Source organism: Neoarius graeffei, chromosome 25, assembly GCF_027579695.1.
Source record: "Neoarius graeffei isolate fNeoGra1 chromosome 25, fNeoGra1.pri, whole genome shotgun sequence".
NCBI lineage: Eukaryota > Metazoa > Chordata > Actinopteri > Siluriformes > Ariidae > Neoarius > Neoarius graeffei.
The window spans coordinates 36,123,885-36,144,345 of NC_083593.1; the positions used below are offsets into that span (position 1 = coordinate 36,123,885).

At 38.3% G+C, this 20,461-nt stretch overlaps 1 protein-coding gene across 1 annotated transcript in view; it reads right to left on the minus strand.

The window, feature by feature from the left end:
• slc12a2 (solute carrier family 12 member 2) overlaps window positions 1–20,461 on the minus strand; it is a 170,508-nt gene that overhangs the window by 47,314 nt on the left and 102,733 nt on the right. Inside the window, exons 5-13 of the mRNA XM_060908373.1 lie at window positions 19,898–20,037; window positions 17,243–17,353; window positions 17,028–17,136; window positions 16,807–16,931; window positions 16,628–16,712; window positions 13,876–14,036; window positions 13,678–13,785; window positions 9,473–9,596; window positions 9,268–9,369 (exon numbers count right to left, since the gene is read on the minus strand). Of these exons, the coding sequence (XP_060764356.1) occupies window positions 9,268–9,369; window positions 9,473–9,596; window positions 13,678–13,785; window positions 13,876–14,036; window positions 16,628–16,712; window positions 16,807–16,931; window positions 17,028–17,136; window positions 17,243–17,353; window positions 19,898–20,037 (1,065 nt within the window). The remainder of the gene's footprint in view (window positions 1–9,267; window positions 9,370–9,472; window positions 9,597–13,677; window positions 13,786–13,875; window positions 14,037–16,627; window positions 16,713–16,806; window positions 16,932–17,027; window positions 17,137–17,242; window positions 17,354–19,897; window positions 20,038–20,461) is intronic.

A 20,461-nucleotide genomic window follows, 5' to 3' on the forward strand; every position in this document is an offset into this window, starting at 1 on the left:
TGTCTGTCTCATCCAGCTTAAGCCAAATGTAGGCTAATTCTATTACAACCTTCATTAAATAAGACAAGAAATAATTCAAAACAATTATTATTTCAAATGTTGGCGATTTGGATTCTCAGTATATCTTCCCATCTACACAAACAGAAAAAGTGCCAAAAATGAAAGATAATTCGTTTAGTGTGTTACCAAAGGCTAGTCAGGCCCTATGCATTGATAGGCTAACAGAGGTTAACGTCATTTAATGTTCGCGAGCCTCTCATTAACGTGGACAAATATATTGATATCGTGTTTGAAATTGACGTTTTTGAATAACGATAGACTGCAATATTTACCTCTTATTTAAGACGTGGAGACGTGATAGTAATCCACCCTCCCGCTCTCTCCATTCAGTCAGCGAATGTCACACAGGAAGTGAACCCCAGCGGGTCATAGAAACTTGCGCAGGAGAAGAATGACTTTTTTATTTGTAGGCTACGGAAACTTTGAGGAACGAAATAAAAACCGGTATTAACCGGTTACCATTATTTTTAATAAGCTTTCTGGTCCGGAACATAAAAAATAATAAAGTTTCTGGTTTCGTTTCTGTTCCATGTGAAATCGAAAAAGTTCCCGGTTTTCGTTTTCGTTCCTTGAACCGGTTCAAAGCCCTGTTTTTAAGCCAGTTTTAGTCTACAACATTTCATTACATGTGCCTAAGACTTTCGCACAGTACTGTATAAATGTACAACTCTGTAACCATAACTAACTGTATAAAGGTATAACTACACAGCTCATTAACTGTACACAAATATATAATATATAACCAAATGTGTAAGCGCACACATGTATAACTACTGTATAACTAAAATGTATAGCTACATAGCTAGAACTGTATAATTAACTGCATAAATTATTAAACAAATGACTAATACAGCCTAATAATATTGCTTGCTAGGTTTTCGCAGTAAGAAAAGATATTTGCTAAAGCGATGAACATGTTCATGGTCTTCCTAAATCACTTGATATAAACTGCTCATTTACTTTAGACGGCTTCCGTCTTGTACAACTTTCTAAACCACGTTCAGACGTCTTTCTTTTCAAATGTTTTTCCCTTATTATCGAGGACACTAACTACTGCAACCCAATCCAACACTGCTAGCAGACGGAGTCTTATAAGAATAGATTCAGATGATATAATCTTGTATTTCATTACCTGTTCCAACAAATGTGTCATCAGACGGAGACCGTGTAATGCATCAGTGCCACAATTTGCATAAGCATGAATACGGATTTGGATTAAAATGAGTTAGCATCAGTTAGGATACATATGAGAGGAGGTTACAATAAATAAATGGGTTTCTTTGACAAGGAGCTAGTACGAGGCTAATGGGATTTTTAGTAAGGTCAAGTAATTACACAGCTGAACTGTTACACAATAATGCTACAAAGGATACATGACATAAAGGGTACATGTGGTCACTTTATTTATTAAAACAAAAAAAAAAAAAACACTGAATGAGAGCCAGAGCTACTGTTCTCTAATAAACACTGTGTCTAAATAAACAAACAGATAAAATGTACCCTTTATGTGCATGAAACTGTGGACATATAAACGTCAGAGGTAGATTGAAGATGTATACCTGGTGGTCTTCTAGAGCTTTGGTATTGGAGGAAGAACAAATCTCTTTACACAAGGAATAAATGCGTACTTAAAATATGCTTGAAAGACAAATACATTTTTTGACAGCCATTATTTTATGATACTGTGAAAACCTCGCCTATGCCAACATTAAGGATGGTTTATACTCAGCAGTTTAAACAATCAATATTATAATATATTCCATTGATAAAATACTGTCATTGGGTCGACGGTTTTGTTTTATGATGATTGTACAAATGTTAATATAACTAGTGAAAACATTTTGGTAAAAATATTATTGTAATTTTCAAGACTATAGAAAAATATAATAAAAAGACAACATATGATGAACATTGCACTGTCATTGTATCATGTGCACTTTCTTTTGCTATGCACAATGCCTGAAAAATGTACTCGTATGGTAGATAAGGCAAGGCAAGGCAAGTTTATTTATATAGCACATTTCATACACAATGGCAGTTCAATGTGCTTTACAGAAGTAAAAACAAAAACAGTAAACAATAGAGAAATAAAATTACATAAAATAATTTTCTCTTTATTCTAAAATAATTAATTAAAATAATTAAAAGAATTAAAAGAAAATAATAAAAATTAAACAATAGTAGAAATAAAATATTAAAATGCCAAAAAGAAAAAGAAAAAGGAGAAAAAGAAAGAAAGAAACTAGCAGAATAAAATAGAATAAAGTTAAAGTAAATTTAAAACATGCAGAGAAAGTAAAGATTATAAAAAATGTAAAAATATTAATTATTTAACAGAAAACATCTGAAAACAGCTTGGTCTTTAAGCTAGATTTGAAGCTGCCAACAGCAGGAGCATTTTTAATGTCCTCTGGCAGTTGGTTCCATAGCTGTACTGCATAGTAGCTAAAAGCTGCTTCACCACACTTTGTTTTAACAACTGGTTTTAATAGTAAATTTTTCTGTTGCGATAAGGGCTGGAGAATTAATATATTAAATAAGGTCATGGATTTTCAAAATCTGTTCATATTCTTCATGCGTTGGATTTAGAGAACACATGCTTTATATAATCCGACCTTTTAATACGAGCAATCCATACAGGAATACAGTGATACACTTAAACAACTTAGTACGAGGCAATTATATTACCGGTACATACAGGGTATTCCTCATGGCACAAAGTTGGACACTAAACTATTAAATGATAGAAATTTAATTGAATGTATTTTCCAATATGCACAATATATCAAGAACAAATCATTTACTAATGGTGTATTACTGCAAATATCATAAATATACTGTTTTATTATTATTCCCCCCAGAATATAAAGATATCCTAAGTTACGATAACTTGAGTTAACAAAACCTGCAATGTTCACTTTACCTTAATTTCATAAATTAAACAACATTCAAAGTAACAGATACCCGAGAACGAAAGCAATTCTAGCTATAATTTAATAAAAAAGTTAATAAATAAATAAATAAATAATAGATAAATGAGAAAAAAAAAAAAAAACAGCCCACAACCACAATCCTAGCAAATTTAATCACCAGCTATTTGAGACTACACTGACTAAATCAATTTGGTTTTGGATCTAAGGGCATTTTATATTATAACCCTAATTCCAAAACACGATTTGCAAATTATGGAAACCCTATATTTCAACAAAAACAGTACAAAGACAAGCTCTGAGACTGAGAAATTTATTTATTTATTTAAAGCTAGACTGCCTTTCAGATTTTAAGCGTCGGTCATAAAAAGAATTTTCCCTGACACCCAATTATTTTTGTTTAGTGAACCGAAAGCTACTGAATTCGAATCACAGACTTCCAATTTTATACAGTTTTTTTTTAAATAGAACAAATTAATGAATTTACAGCCATGTGGCCCTAAATTCTCCTCCATTTTTTTCCTGCTTCAGCATGACCCAATTCAACATACTACATCATGCATCATGTGGTGGGCTTTCCCCGTTCGCACAAGGCATTGTGGGATACAAATTTGAAACAGGAGAGAAAAATGGAGGACACGAGTATGCGAATGAAATGTGAAAGACCAACTACAGTAACGGAAAGCGAGAAAAGACGTTATTTTGCGAAGGAAAGGAAACGCAGGACCAAACTAATAAATATCGGCGCTCAGCGAGCACCTCAGTGTGATCAGCTGTTCGTTTAGTGACAGAATGATGTAACGGTCAGTGCACGGTCAAAGGTAAACCTGTAGATGGTGGTCATGAAACACTGTGGATGCCAGCTGCCGTAAAACCCAAAAGAAGAAGAAAAAGGAGGTGGTAAACTTGCACATGCACACACTGACTTACTTGGTCTGCTTGACCGCGCAAATCGAGCGATTTCATGTACATTATTTGCTTGGGAATCCCCTCAAATGAAATAACTTCCCAGCCACAGTATGGCCTATCCTTTTTTTTTTTTTTTTGAGATATTGCAGAAATAAACACATCATAATGACCAAATTTGAGAGGGCACTAAATTTGACCGATTTTATGAAATCAAAAGGCCGTTTAAAAAATATAGCTTTAAAATTTAGCTTTAAAAATATGCTCATTCTGAATTTGATGCCAGCAACACATTTAAAAAGTTAGGCCAGGGCCATTTACCACTGTGTTGCATCACCTTTACTTTTAACAACACTAAGTGTTTGGGGAACTGAGGAGACCAAGTGCTGTCATTCTGAAAGTGAAATACTATCCCATTCTTGGCAGATATACAATTTCAGTTGCTCAACAGTTCAGGGTCTCCTTTGTCATATTTTGCACTTCATAACGCACCAAATCCTTTCAATGGGAGACAGGTCTGGACTGCAGGCAGGCCAGTTTAGCACCTGGACTTGTTTACTACAGAGCCATGCTGCTGTAATATGTGCAGAAAGTGGTTTGGCATTGTCTTGCTGAAAGAAGCAAGGCCTTTCCTGAAAAAGACGTCATCTGGATAGCACTATGTTGCTCCAAAACTTTTAGATATCATTCAGCATTAATGATGCCTTCACAGATGTACAAGCTACCCATGTCATGTGCACTAATGCACCCTCATACCGGTACCATCACAGATGTTGGCTTTTGAACTGTGCACTGATGACAAGCCGGATGGTCCCTCTCCTCTTTAGCCTGGAGGACGTGGTGTCCATGATTTCCAAAAAGAATTTCTACTTTGATTCATCAGACTTCAGGACAATTTTCCACTTCGCCTCAGTCCATTGTAAAAGAGCTCGGACTCAGAGAAGGTGGCGGGGTTTCTGGATAGTGTTTATATCTGGTTTTAACTTGCATTTGTGGATGCAGTAATGAACCATTTTTCACAAATGATGGTTTTCTGAAGTGTTCCTGAGCCCATACAGTGATTTCCACTCCAGACACATGTCTGCTTTTAATGCAGTGTCGCCTGAGGGCCTGAAGATCACAGTGTTGGTTTTCAGCCTTGTCTCTTGCATACAGAGATTTCCCCAGATTCTCTGAATCTTTTAACAGAGATGCCTACCCCAAATTTTGAATTTCAGTATTCTTGAAAACATTTTTCAGTATTTTGGAATGACTTTCAGTAACATTAATTTATGTGCATTTCCATTATAAAGAGGTGTATATACCAATATGTTTAACATTTAAATTATTAAAAAGTACTGTTTTGTGTGAATTGAATAAACAAAACACGAGCAGCCATCTCAATTGAATTTCCACTCAACAAATTTCTAGAGCATACAATTTCTCACATTTTTATAAATACAATAGTGTTCCCTGTTTGCAGACATTACAGTTGACTACCAATCATTGGTATTGAATGTAACTCCTCAAAAGTATTATATTATATTGCCTGGCAAAATGTTCTACCTGTTAACGGATTCTAATAAAATTTAAAAATAATTTCTTATTTCATGCCAAAGAGAGTCCAACATTGTTATCTTAATGCCCCAATATATAAATACTTCAGCATAATGCTTCAGAAGAGACATTGAATAAAATGACATTTATAATTGTATTTAAAACAGTGGAATGATCAATTTTTTGCCACAATCCCAACAGCACTAATCATAAAATTCTGTTTTTGATCATACTACATGTACACTTGTACTTGCAACACTGAAAAGACTTTGAATTAAAGAAGTACAGCCAGTGTTTGATATTTCAGTGAATAAAAATCATACATGTAAAAAGAAACTGAATAAGTTTAACTCACATTTCATGGCACTAATTGGCAAGTTCAACTCCAAGCACAGGTCAACCATCACCGCTTCAGCACGCGTCACGTTCCGTGTCTTTTCATCCACAGATTTCGTAAAAAACTGCTGGATACCCCCAGATTTACTTTCCGCCTGACTCGCCATTTCAGCATACTCCATATGTTTTTTTTTTTTGGAGTTGACATGCCGCGTGCAGTCATCGCGACCACCATGAGTGATGTTAATGTCAGTTCTACACAGTTTGCAGTGCGCGTATCCATTGCCCTTTTGACTGGGTGTAATGCACGGCCATTCTACCGTATATCGTGGGAGGTACACCTGAGACCTGTGTTTCACTTGTCCCGATACTGAGCGTTTCATTTCCACTATTGAGAAGCAGCACCATGCGTGTGTGATGTCGAGTGAAAATAGCGCGAACAAATGTGCGGTATCTGCGCATGCCACGCACAGCATGTGCGGTATCTGCGCATGCCACGCACAGCATGTGCGGTATCTGCGCATGCCACGCACAGCATGTGCGGTTGTCGTAAAAATAAATAGCCGTGAATCGCGTATGGATTGAAAAAGTCGCTTGGACATTTAAAAACAACTCACTGGAATTTAAGACTTTATAATAATTCCGTACAGAATAACACTGTTTGCCGTAACATCGTCTTTACGTAACTTTTCTGTACAAAATACGGCCAATCCGTACTAGTAGGCATCTCTGTTTTAATGGTATTATGCATCATAGATGTGATCCCCAAATTCTTTGCAATTTTACATTGAGGACCGTTAAATTGTTGCACTGTTTGCCCACGCAGTCTTTCAGAGTGGTGAAACCCTCGCCATCTTTACTTCTGAGAGACTCAACCTCTCTGGGATGCTCTATTTATACCCAATCAGGTTACTGACCTGTTACCAATTAACCCAATTTGTTATTATTTTTTTTTTTTTCCAACACTGCATACCTTTTCCAGTCTTTTGTTGGCACAGTCTCAAATTTTTTTTTTAACTTGTTGCTGGCACTAAATTCAAAATGAGCATTTACTTAAACCTCTCCCCTAAAATCTCTCAGTTTCAGCATTTGATGTTTTTGTAACATTTTGACATCATGTTGTATTTTCAGTAATGTACAGGGAAATCACATTGTTTTTATTTAGTTTACACAGCATCATTTTTGGAAATGGGGTTGTGTTTATTTAAACGAATAAGCACATTCTAAGAGGGTCATTAGTTACTAGAGTACAAGCCAATTTACAAGGACTCAACACTCCAAGTAAACAAAATGTTAAAGCTTTATATACAGTGCTGAGCGTAAATGAGTGCACCCCCTTTAAAAAGTAACATTTTAAACAATATCTCAATGAACACAAACAATTTCCAAAATGTTGACAAGACAAAGTTTAATATAACATCTGTTTAACTTATCACGTGAAAGTAAGGTTAATAATATAACTTAGATTACACATTTTTTTCAGTTTTACTCAAATTAGGGTGGTGCAAAAATGAGTACACCCCACAACAAAAACGACTACATCTAGTAGTTTGTATGGCCTCCATGATTTTTAATGACAGCACCAAGTCTTCTAGGCATGGAATGAACAAGTTGGCGACATTTTGCAACATCGATCTTTTTCCATTCTTCAACAATGACCTCTTTTACAGTAGTGACTGGATGCTGGATGGAGAGTGATGCTCAACTTGTCTCTTCAGAATTCCTCATAGGTGTTCGATTGGGTTCAGATCAGGAGACATACTTGGCCACTGAATCACTTTCACCCTGTTCTTCTTCAGAAATCCAACAGTGGCCTTAGATGTGTGTTTAGGATCATCGTCATGCTGGAAAAGTGCACGACGACCAAGGGCACGGAGTGATGGAAGCATCTTCTCTTTCAGTATAGAGCAATACATCTGTGAATTCATGATGCCATCAATGAAATGCAGCTCCCCGACACCAGCAGCACTCATGCAGCCCCACATAAGGACACTGCCACCACCATGTTTCACTGTAGGCACCATGCATTTTCCTTTGTATTCCTCACCTTTGCGACGCCATACAGTTTTGAAGCCATCGGTTCCAAAAACATTTATCTTGGTTTCATCACTCCAGAGTATAGAGTCCCAGTAGTCTTCATCTTTGTCAGCATGGGCCCTGGCAAACTCTAGGCGGGCTTTTTTGTGCCTGAGCTTTAGGAGAGGCTTCTTTCGTGGACAGCATCCATGCATGCCATTCCTCTGCAGTGTATGCCGTATTGTGTCACGGGAAATAGTCACCCAGTTTGGCTTTCTACTTCTTTAGATAACTGCAGTGAACTTGCATGCCGATTTTCTTCAGCCCTTCTCATCAGAAGACGCTCCTGTCGAGGTGTTAACTTCCGTGGACGACCTGGACGTCTCTGTGAGATGGTTGCAGTTCCATCTTTAAATTTTTGTACCACTTTTGCTACAGTATTCTGACTGATAAGTAAAGCTTTGCTGATCTTCTTGTAGCCTTCACCTTTGTGGTGTAAAGAAATTATTTTCTTTCTCAGGTCTTGTGTCATTTCTCTTCCATGTGGTGCCATTACTGACAGCATGAAATGGGAAGGGGTTTTCTTTAAGTAACACCCTTTTATAGTCAACTGTCTGCTGGACACCTGCGTAATGACTAATTAGACTCACCTCTGATTGTATTCTTGTTAAATTAGACATTTGTAATCTACAATTTCGCTTTGCTCCAGAGACTTTCAGTGGGGTGTACTCATTTTTGCACGACCCTAATTTGAGTAAAACTGAAAAAATGTGTAATCCAAGTTTATATTATTAACCTTACTTTCACGTTATAAGTTAAACAGATGTTATATTAAACTTTGCCTTGTCAACATTTTGGAAATTGTTTGTGTTCATTGAGATATTGTTTAAAATGTTACTTTTCAAAGGGGGTGCACTCATTTACGCTCAGCACTGTATAAGAGATTTAGAATTTGTTCATTTAGATTTTTTTTGGAAGGAAATCCCAGTCAGAGCTAAAACCGTTCCTTTAAGCTTTCCGACATGGGCAAGTTTCTTGCCAATATGATAAGCTGCCTTTTTTTTTTTTAATCTTAACTTCAAGAGAAATAAAAAAGGGAGCGACTGTTTATAACTATTATAATGTAAATGATAACGGAAACTAACTTGTTTTGCAACATTAAATCATAACTATAAATGGATAAAAAATTTTTTATTCATTTACAAATAAAAACTGTTAGCATTAATAAATTTGCAGTAAAACACTTCAGGATATGCTGTTATTGGAAAATAATAATCTATATCAGTCTAGTCCAGTCTTGTTTTATCCCTTACATGTTTATTTAAAAAATAAAAACCACTACCTTATGTAATCAATAATAGCAACTTAAGATTTTCCTTTGTCTTCGCAATAAGCTGGTGAAATTTTAAGACACTGACTTTTCAGTGTCACTTTAATAAAAAAATTTTAAAAAATAAAACACTGTGTGCTTAGCAAGCCTTACCAGGGGAGTTTGCCAAAGAGGCGTGGAACACTGAGAAATTGATTAGGGCATAGGAGGCCAAGAAGAAGTTAGAAATGATTGGTGCGATGACATTCAGCTCAGCTGGAGAGAGAGGGGAAAAAAAAAAAAAAAAGACACTTTTAGAAGATATTTTTAAACATGAGGCTTATATTGGCAACCCTAGTCTTGGAAACTATTTACGTACCAATAAGGATGAAGGCCAGGGCGATACCAAACGTGAGGAAGTAGCCACGCAGGGGTTCGTTGTTCTTGCCGTAGCCTTTCCCAAAACCAGCAATGCCAGGGTAAATGTTGTCTTTACATAAAGCCTAAAGAAACAGGAGCATCAGTTTGTGATATTAAAACCTGAGAACCTTGGAAACAAACAGATGGAAGCTGTAAGAAAGATTTTGATCAAACAGATGAATGGCAGGCGGCACGGTGGTGTAGTGGTTAGCGCTGTCGCCTCACAGCAAGAAGGTCCGGGTTCGAGCCCCGTGGCCGGCGAGGGCCTTTCTGTGTGGAGTTTGCATGTTCTCCCCATGTCCGCGTGGGTTTCCTCCGGGTGCTCCGGTTTCCCCCACAGTCCAAAGACATAGGTTAACTGGTGACTCTAAATTGACCGTAGGTGTGAATGTGAGTGTGAATGGTTGTCTGTGTCTATGTGTCAGCCCTGTGATGACCTGGCGACTTGTCCAGGGTGTACCCCGCCTTTCGCCCGTAGTCAGCTGGGATAGGCTCCAGCTTGCCTGCAACCCTGTAGAACAGGATAAAGCGGCTAGAGATAATGAGACGAGAGGCATTTTTTCAACTTTACGCTTTTAAACTTGATTATATATTTCGCAGAACCTTGAAATATATAGGGTTATGTATAGAATGTGTGTATTCATTTATTTTTAAGTCCATTTTGTCGGAAAGCGGATTTGTGTAGAGTGTACCTTGCTGCTGTTCTTGTCTCTATTCATGTTGTCGTACTGTGTATTGCGTAATTGTGTTGTTTGTTTTTGTTGGTTCTGTTAATCTCCTGGATTTGTGAATAGTGATGCTGTATTTGTCCTTAATTTCTGTAGTGCTGTATATGTATCTCGTTCTGTTTTATGTTACCTGCCTAGGGACTATGGATGAAAATTAGCAATTATGCTAACTCCGGCATATTTACATTATGTATTTTATACTATTGTTCATGAATGTGCACAGTCCCAATCAAATAAACTAATAAATATTTATTGCACAAAGTAATGCAGAGACTTTCTGGTAATTGAAAGGTAACTGAGCATTTTCATTACAGGTTCAAAAACATTTAGCTGCTAAAATTTCCATCATGGGTCGGGTCAAACACAAAGCTGACAAGCAGTTTACATGTAGCTTACAGGTGTAAGCCTGAGAAAAGCCTTTACAAATGTCAAACTTTGACAATTTCTAATACACAAGCTTCTACAAGTTTTCCTGAATGGAAACGTGTTTCTCTTTTGCATGCGTCTCAACCAGAAGTAAAAGTTGCGTCATACTACATTCAAAAATTCCAGTAGGATGTGATGTTTTTCTGGTATCCGATTAGCGCACCACTAACGAACAACTTGATCAAAGCCAGAAATTCACCGTGAAGTCACAGAAGCTGAAAATATACTTAAATAAAAACACTTCTTTTTCCTGATAAAAATACACCGGTCCTTGAAAGTTTGTGAACCCTTTAGAAATTTTCTATATTTCTGCATAAATATGACCTAAAACATCAGATTTTCACACAAGTCTTAAAAGTAGATAAAGGAGAGCCCAGTTAAACAAATAAGACAAAAATATTATACTTGGTCATTTATTTATTGAGGAAAATTATCCAATATTACATATCTGAGTGGCAAAACTATGTGAACTTCTAGAATTAGCAGTTAATTTGAAGGTGAAATTAGAGTCAGGTGTTTTCAAATCAGGTGTGAGTGGGCACCCTGTTTTATTTAAAGAACAGGGATCTAGCAAAGTCTGATTTTCACAACACATGTTTGTGGAAGTGCATCATGGCACGAACAAAGGAGATTTCTGAGGACCTCAGAAAAAGCGTTGTTGATGCTCATCAGGCTGGAAAAGGTTACAAAACCATCTCTAAAGAGTTTGGACTCCACCAATCCACAGTCAGATTGTGTACAAATGGAGGAAATTCAAGACCATTGTTATCCTCCCCAGGAATGGTCAACCAACAAAGATCACTCCAAGAGTAAGGCGTGTAATAGTCGGTTAGGTCACAAAGGACCCCAGGGTAACTTTTAAGCAACTGAAGGCCTCTCTCACATTGCCTAATGTTAATGTTCATGAGTCCACCATCAGGAGAACACTGAACAACAATGGCATGGCAGGGTTGCAAGGAGAAAGCCACTGCTCTCCAAAAAGAACATTGCTGCTCATCTGCAGTTTGCTAAAGATCGTATGGACAAGCCAGAAGGCTATTGGAAAAATCTTTTGTGGACGGATGAGACCAAAATAGAACTTTTTGGTTTAAATGAGAAGCGTTATGTTTGGAGAAAGGAAAACACTACATTCCAGCATAAGAACCTTATCCCATCTGTGAAACATGGTGGTGGTAGTATCATGGTTTGGGCCTGTTTGGCTGCATCTGAGCCAGGACGGCTTGCCATCATTGATGGAACGCTGAATTCTGAATTATACCAGCGAATTCTAAGGGAAAATGTCAGGACATCTGTCCATGAACTGAATCTCAAGAGAAGGTGGGTCATGCAGCAAGACAACGACCCTAAGCACACAAGTCATTCTACCAAAGAATGGTTAAAGAAGAATAAAGTTAATGTTTTGGAATGGCCAAGTCAAAGTCCTGACCTTAATCCAATGGAAATGTTGTGGAAGGACCTGAAGCGAGCAGTTCATGTGAGGAAACCCACCAACATCCCAGAGTTGAAGCTGTTCTGTACGGAGGAACGGGCTAAAATTCCTCCAAGCCGGTGTGCAGGACTGATCAAGTTACCAGAAACATTTAGTTGCAGTTATTGCTGCGCAAGGGGGTCACACCAGATACTGACAGCAAAGGTTCACATACTTTTGCCTCTCACAGATATGTAATATTGGATCATTTTCCTCAATAAATAAATGACCGAGTATAATATTTTTGTCTCATTTGTTTAACTGGGTTCTCTTTATCTACTTTTAGGACTTGTGGGAAAATCTGATGATGTTTTAGGTCATACTTATGCAGAAATATAGAAAATTCTAAAGGGTTCACAAACTTTCAAGCACCACATATGTTTTTATTAACGCTGCAGTGATTTGATTTCCCCCCGGCTGTTCACCAGAAATCCTAGCTACAGTAACACCTGCTGGGTTTTCACAGACCACAACATACTGTATTTCCAATCCCAAATTGTAGATTTCTTCAACAATTCTGATCTGGAGTTGCTTTGGATTATTGCACCGATGACGTAACCTTGTGTTACAGGAGCACGACCTCGACATCGTCATGTTAAACTCTGATACTGTGCAGATGCTTCCTGTACTGAAGGCAAGTCTGTCAGGTTGTGATGCAACACAGTGTTTCCAAAAAGGACACTTCCGTCACTGTCTTGCTGCTGACGTGACTTTTGGAGCGGGCTGAAATCCGTCACTAGCATTTGGCCAACTTAATGTCAAACTGTAAGGCAAATTATATTTAGCAGATATCTGACTATTCACCAATGTGAACTACACTAACAGCTGAATTTACTTGAACAAAACGATTACTTTTGCACACCAAAAACTGGAACAATTCCATTTTCATGGCACTGTGTATATGCGCATGAATATATTATATGTGCGTGCACACACCTGTGCAAAAGTCTAAGGCACCCTATTTTTTTAATACAAACTTTTAGACTTCTGTTTTATGACTTCTACATTATCGAGTCAGCACAAAACATTTCAGAGAGAGTCCAAACGGTTTTTTTTTTTCCCCAGCACAAAATTAAACGTTATAGGGGGGAAAAAAAGTTTGTATCTGAGCAGGATATTACATAAGAGAGCACTTTTCAGATTAAAAAAGAAAACATAATGAAGGCTGCTGGGTTTTGGTGCAAAATGAAGACGCGAGTGTGACAGTCAAAACATTCAGAAGAACCGTGGCTGGTTCTGTAAGATGCTCAGTAAAACCTACAGCTCATTTCCTTATAAAACTGCACTCACTGTACCTGAGACTACTATTTCTTTTTTAAAAAGTAAAGGGTCGTCTTACACCAAATATAGACTTTGTTTCATTTATTATGGCTTACCGCTGTTTATAGTATTTTTTTAAGTTGAAACATTTCATTATTTCTAAGCCATTTTTGGTCTGCAGCATTTCTTTGCACATGCCTAAGACTTTTGCACAGCACTGTGTGTATATACAAAACTAAAGAATGAAGACAAAGTATAGCAGCAGGGAAGTTAGACACCCACCTGGAACACTTTGGGGGCGCTGACCAGAGAGGCCAAGGCAGACGAGAGGGTTGCAGAGAAGACCCCGGCTGAGATGAGGGGGCCGAAACCTGACACCACACTCATAATCTTTGGGAGGCGAAAGACAGTGGTATTTAGTTCCATCTCATGTAAACAGATTTTGTTTCCTTTGCACCAGTATACTTAGCATAATCTTACCTGAAAGTCATTGTGGAGTCCATATTTACAATTGGACTCCGTTTTGTTCACAGGTTTGCAGGCAGAGAATTCATAACCAAGACTGCATTCAAGTCCCGTGCAGTTTTGCCCTAAAGTCTCATTGATCTTCGATCCTGTGGTATCCCGCACAATACAGGCTCCTTTTAAAGGACAGAAAATAAACATAGCTGAAGATGAGACATTATATCAGAATGGCAATTTCTGGAGCTCCAAACTGTATAGTGCTGTTAACAATGGACAAAAAGCAGCTTTACACAAATCTGGAAATAAACTGACAATTTATACATTTATTTTAGGACTGTCAACGTTAACGTGATGATAACGGGTTAATGCAAATTCCTTTTAACGCCACTAATTTTTTTTGATGCGCGATTAACGCATGCACCCTCTGTGTCCCCTTCCCTGTAGTTTGGGAAATCAGGAAGTGACGTGGCATGAGTGAGTGATGTAGCGAGTAGCTGGTTGGCTGGCAAAAGTCGTGATAAAGTGCACCTATGTACAGAATCAACTTACATTATTGCATTCTGATGGTTTACAAACATTTTATTTTTTTATATGCTTTTGATGGTCCAGAGGGGAGAAAGAAAATGTGTTAAGCTCCAGGTATATATATATATATATATATATATATATATATATATATATATATATATATATATATATATATATATGTGTGTGTGTGTGTGTGTGTGTGTGTGTGTGTGTGTGTGTGTGTGTGTGTGTGTGTGTACACACCAGACGCTCAGATTATGGATTTTGAGTTCTACCTGCTGCATTAAACTACCAAGCTTCCGTATGCAGGAAATACAAACCCAAGTGAAATTGGACCAAGGGAAGTTACTGTAAACCTGACATGAAATCATGTGCGCACAACCCAAAATGGTCCATTTTCCAAGCAGAAAGCCTTCAAAATGTCCATGATGTTTCAGCTAGATCTAAAAAGTGTATTTTTGGACCAGAATGACACTACTTCTACTCTGGATTTGCAAAAACAGCTATAGGTAATTTAATCTGATGCCTCATTGATTGCTTGGCACTGTGCCAAATTCATTTTTGGTGCTGTGCCAATGATGTCAGAATATTAGTCGCCGATACTCTGTTTCTAACAAGGGACCGACTTTAACCCGTACAAAATGTTAGCAACGAAGCTAGAACTCTTGTTGATACAAGAGAGTCATAAAATGTGTTTTTTTTTTCCCCCCTTTCTAACCTCGGAACATGCAGTGTGGAAAACATGGAGACCAGGACTCAGAATCAGTCAGTACATGTACAGTGAATGGACGCTGTCGAGTGTTGACTCATTTCCGGTTCTGGACAGTAACTACATGGTAGTCATTTAAAACGAGTCCCTGTTTCAAGTCCTTTAGAACCAGCCTCAGTCCAACACCGTCGTGGATGATGTTAAAAGTGGTAAATGTATCCTGTAGGGGCGCTACTGAGGTGATTGTTACTGATCATCCAATAAATATTGCACGCTTTTCAACACCGTTTCTACACACACATGTATATATGTGTGTAAGCACACAGGCTGTGTGGAATGATGTAAAAGTGTTTATAAAAGCAGTTTTTGCTCACCAATGTACTGTAGATTTCCCAGTGAGTTACTGCATTTTACTGGAAACCATCTTTATGAGCTGTGTGCCTTAACAAAACATTTATTTGGGTTTTGTATTTTTACTTTCCTTATTTAAATACAGCCACTCCTGTTGTCCAGAGTCCACATCACCGAGTTTGTTTGGTTTATTTTTTTGGCATTAGTTTGAGGCTGGAAGTTAAGCCCAGAACTAGAGGAAGATACTACATTGTATTGTTCAAACGGAATTGTTCTAAACCCTCAAAATTATAAAGTTAACGTGCCTTTTTTTTTTTTTTAAATGCAGTGAGGGGATCAAATGCCCACAAAAATCATTTTTGCTGTGTCCAGCCTTAAGCTTCCTGACCTGGCCACATACATTTGCATAAAGCAAATGTACTACTACAAAGCATCCCTTTAAGGTACATTTAGAGCAGATAAAAAAAAAAAAAGTGAGATTAATTGCGAGTTAACTAGGGACAACGAGACCAATGACACCGTAGCTCACTCCGGTCCCGTCTAGTCCAGAAAGAACGATCTAAAGTGGGCCACGTTGTGCAATAAATGTTGCAAGCTATATACAAGATATATATAGAAGCTATATACACCCTAGGAATACCTACCTACTTGCCAGAAAGAATCCAAAACGGCAAGGAATTGACCGAGAAGAAGCGATTTTTGTTGAACTGCTCATTAAGGCTTAATTAATCCATAACTTCATTAATAATTATAAATCTGGCAAATCTGGGTAGAAGTTATATGCACCCTAGGTACTCCTACCTTCATGCCAGGAAGAATGAAAAAATCGGTCAAGAATTGAGGAAGTAGCAGCGATGTGTGTGGAAACTGCTCGTTAGGACTTAATTACTTCATATCTTCATTATTAATTGCAGTTATGCAAATTTGGGTAGAAGCTATATGCACCTCAGGCAGACCTACCTTCCTGCCAAAAAGAATAAATATCGGTGAAGAATTGAGAAGTGATTTTCATGAAATGTGGATGACGCCAGACAACACATGATGGCATAAACTCATCGCCTGTTGACCAGATAAACTAATAATGCGATTAATTGCAATTAAATATTTTAATACATTGGCAGCCCCAATTTATTTAAACATGTGGAAACAGTACAACACACTCTACTCAAAGCCATTTACCTGAACTTATAGCAACCCCTACGTAGACGATGCCTGTGATAAGAATGGCTAAAAGGGTTCCTCTTGGGATTGCCATTTGTGGATCCTAAAAGGAAAAAAGGAAAAAAAATAAACACAAATACATGGCTAGGTCTTTAGCAGCACCTCTCGTATTTTGTCTAGTCGTTTTTCAGACTCACCGCAAGGTCTCCGGAGATGTTCGCACCAGCCAGAATGCCAGTAGCTGCAGGGAAGAAGATGGCAAAGACGGAGAAGAAGGTCTCGCCTCTGAAGTCCGGTAATAAATTCTCCAATAAGATGGCAGCTGAACAGGACGGTAAAAAAGTCACATGAACATGCATCAAACAGAAAACCTCTGATCATTACTTAGAGCTGCATTTGGAGAAAACGACAGTCATACAATCATAACCGAAGAATCCTTGCTCTTGCTTTGATTCAATGGGGATGAACGAGCCGATAAAGTAGTTGAAGATGGCAGTGATCAAGATGAACAGCAGGAAGATCTGAGCCTGCGGGTGAAAAAGCATCACGTTAAGCGTTCGTTTCCTCATCCGTGCCCTTTGGGGCGTTTTAGGGTAAATCAGACGACCAAAACTACACAATAAAAGGTCTCACCTTGGCCTCCCATTCCATGCCTGCTACAGAGATCCCAAGTAGGATAATGACGGTGATGACTCCTACAATTCGGATGTCATTAAGGTAATCCAGCATTATGAGCTCAGAATCCTATGACAAGATTACACCAATTAATAACAAATAAGTCAATCCCTTATCCATCCTTGAGGGAGGACGCTCACATACATGTGCTAACACTTGACGATGGGCGTGGCTGATGCTTGGGCGTGTCTTTTGCTGGTACGATAGTCATAACCACCAATTACGCTTTCCTGCTTGGGACACACAACATAGCTGGCTGCTCCCCCTCCACTCTCTCAGGATATTTGCACTTATTCTATCCATGTTCACTGGATATGAGCAATCGCACGCTCTGATCGGCTACTCTACTACTAGGCTATCAGCTCATATACCACGAGTAGAGAAAAATAAAACGGCAGCGCGTGTTGCTGAAGCAACCGAGGATGAAATAAAAACTACTTGAAAATAAAATGCCAAAAAATATAAACAAATTATGGAATAAAAGTACAGGGTGTTTAAAAAAAATCTGATATCATTTCACGATCTAACAACTTTGCCAATTCTTGTTCAATTGACCTCAAATTTTAACAGCATGTGTGAAAACGGGTCAAAATTTTACGTTTAACGGTTTTTGTTTTTAGGTATAGACCCCTTCGCAGTAAACGTCATTCATATGTAAGCGGAAATTGCGCGCGCAGCCTGGACCCAAAAAAGACTCAGCGATGCCTAGTTGTTGTGTTGTCGGGTGTCAGAATCGTAGCAGTGATGGGGTTAAAATGTACAGAATTCCAGCAGGATCTCACCCATTCCAAAAAAAAAAAATCGCCAACGTCTATGACTACAAGCCATCAAACATGTAGACTGGGATGAAAGCGCTATCAAAAATGCGCGGGTTTGCAGCGCCCACTTCATCACAGGTAAGATCAGGCTATTTATTAAATCTTTCTTTTTTATTCTTTCTAGTCTTCGTTTATTGATGTAGCAAAATACTTTGGTAACGTTTGTCTGATTAGCTGGGTCATAGTTACACAATGTAATGAATACTGTTAGCATGTTAACTTAGCTTTGCGTGCAATTTTGTTTGTAGGAGAGGTCTCGCTTGACTCAAGCAGTCCAGATTTTGTGCCATCATTATTTGTGTATGCCGAAAATCACAATTTTAAAGCAAGGATGGAAAGGTAAAATTGTGTGCCCTCACTCTAAATGCCAACTTACGTTGACTGCTCTAACCGAGCTCCCGCCCCGTTCAGTTTCATTTCTGCTCTCTGCCTCTCGCTTTTTACGCAGCTCTGATTTCTCTTAGCTGCACTCTTTACACTATCATTCCTTTCATGCCATTCCCTCCTGCAAATTGCTGTTTAGTGTTGGGATTTGCTGTTGTAGCTAAAGCCACATTGCCATCACATCACTGGCATAATTTGATTGAAACAAAATGAATATGAATGTCCCATTGTTAATCAAGTTGTACATGCCCGCACATAACAATCATATGCGTCTAAAGACTTGTAGGCACGAAGTTTTTCGTGGGTGTACACTGAAGTCTTGTCAATAAGGTACGAGTAGATATCTGGCCATTGTATCCGTCCACTCTTTAATTAAATGCGGATCCGGTAGGCGATGTCCACTTGTTAGAGTTAACTTATTTATGTAGCATTCTCGATCTTGTAACGACAATTGTTTGGCATAATCTGACAGCTCATAATGCCGGGCTATGGGCAGCGCTATTGTTTCTGAGTCCAGGCTGCGCGCACATCCTGGCAACGGTCGGTGTGTTTACAAACATGCGAAGGGGTCTATAGAAATGCCATTTACTGGAAAACAAAAAGGCGTTTTGCGTGTTGGAGTACGCTCGGACAAATTTGTGAAATCGTTCATGGAGCCCGCATACCTTTTGAATTTCTCATTCAAATTTTGAGGAATAAATCTTACATTGCTCAACATTAAACCTGTTCAGTTTCATTTGCCTAGACTGTCGTTTCTGGGATATTTACATCTCAAATAATATCCTTTTTTTTTTTTTTTAAATCACCCTGTATTTGCTTGCAAGAACGTATCCCTTTTGTATTTTTCAAGAATTATTATAGCATTTTTCACAAATTGCTGCTGTCATTCCGTCGGTTTGTTTACATTCTAAGAGGAAATGATTGCCAGATGTTTTGTATAAAAGTTTTTATTGATCAAATTTGCAAAAAATAAAAATGCTCCGTTTCTCAAAATCCAGTGAATGTGGATAGAATTAAAAAAAAAAAGTTATTCCACTCAATCTGGTCGTACATGGCTTATAGCAGACTATACGCTCACGTACGACTCAATTTCATGGAATAACTTCTACACATGATTTGACTGGCTCGCCTCTGCACTGGAAGATCTGCATATATGCGATTTGTTTGGCTGGCACCTGCGCTGCTGCTTGAAGAGTTGAACTTTTTCTACCGCAAGTGAAGCGAAGCAACAGAACCACAATGCGCGTCGGCAATGCGTGACGTCACTCCATTCAAAGTGGATGAGAAGCGTCTCTGTTGAAACCTCCAACATGTACGTGTGCGCTCCCTTACGACTTTACATTTGTACAGTTAAACAAACACAACAGGTCAAACAGTACAGAGTAAGAAATCATCATCATACTCATCTTACATGAAGAAGCTGAACGACCGTCTCAGCAAAGCCCACGACGTACATGGCCACTGCCACAGCGTTGGCAAATGCGAAGATGAGGCCAATCGAGCCACCAAACTCGGGGCCTAAACTTCGAGATATCAAATAATACGCCCCTCCTGAAGACAAAGCAAAAAATGGTAAGATATTTCAAACAATTTTCACCCGACGCTGAGTTTTGGAGTTGTGCTTTTACTTGGAAAGTTTTGAGAAACTATTTCTAAATGAAAAAAGTTTATTGGCACGTCGATTAAGACAAAGTCCAATAGAAAGACAGGGAAATTTCTGGAACATAAAAAGATTAGGTTCTGCTGGATTAATAGCTACAGCAATGTCAGGACGTGTTATCATACCGTACGCCATGTGATCAATACTTCCTTCAGTCAAATTTATTTTGTGGTGCAGTTTAAGAAAAGCTTCCCTCTACAAGCGCCATCAGTTATCAGGCTGCACGTGATCGCCGTGACTTCAAGTTGATTACACTGTAACTCTGCTACTGTCCTTCAACTTTACCGAGGGCTTTAATATCTCGCACAGTGAAAC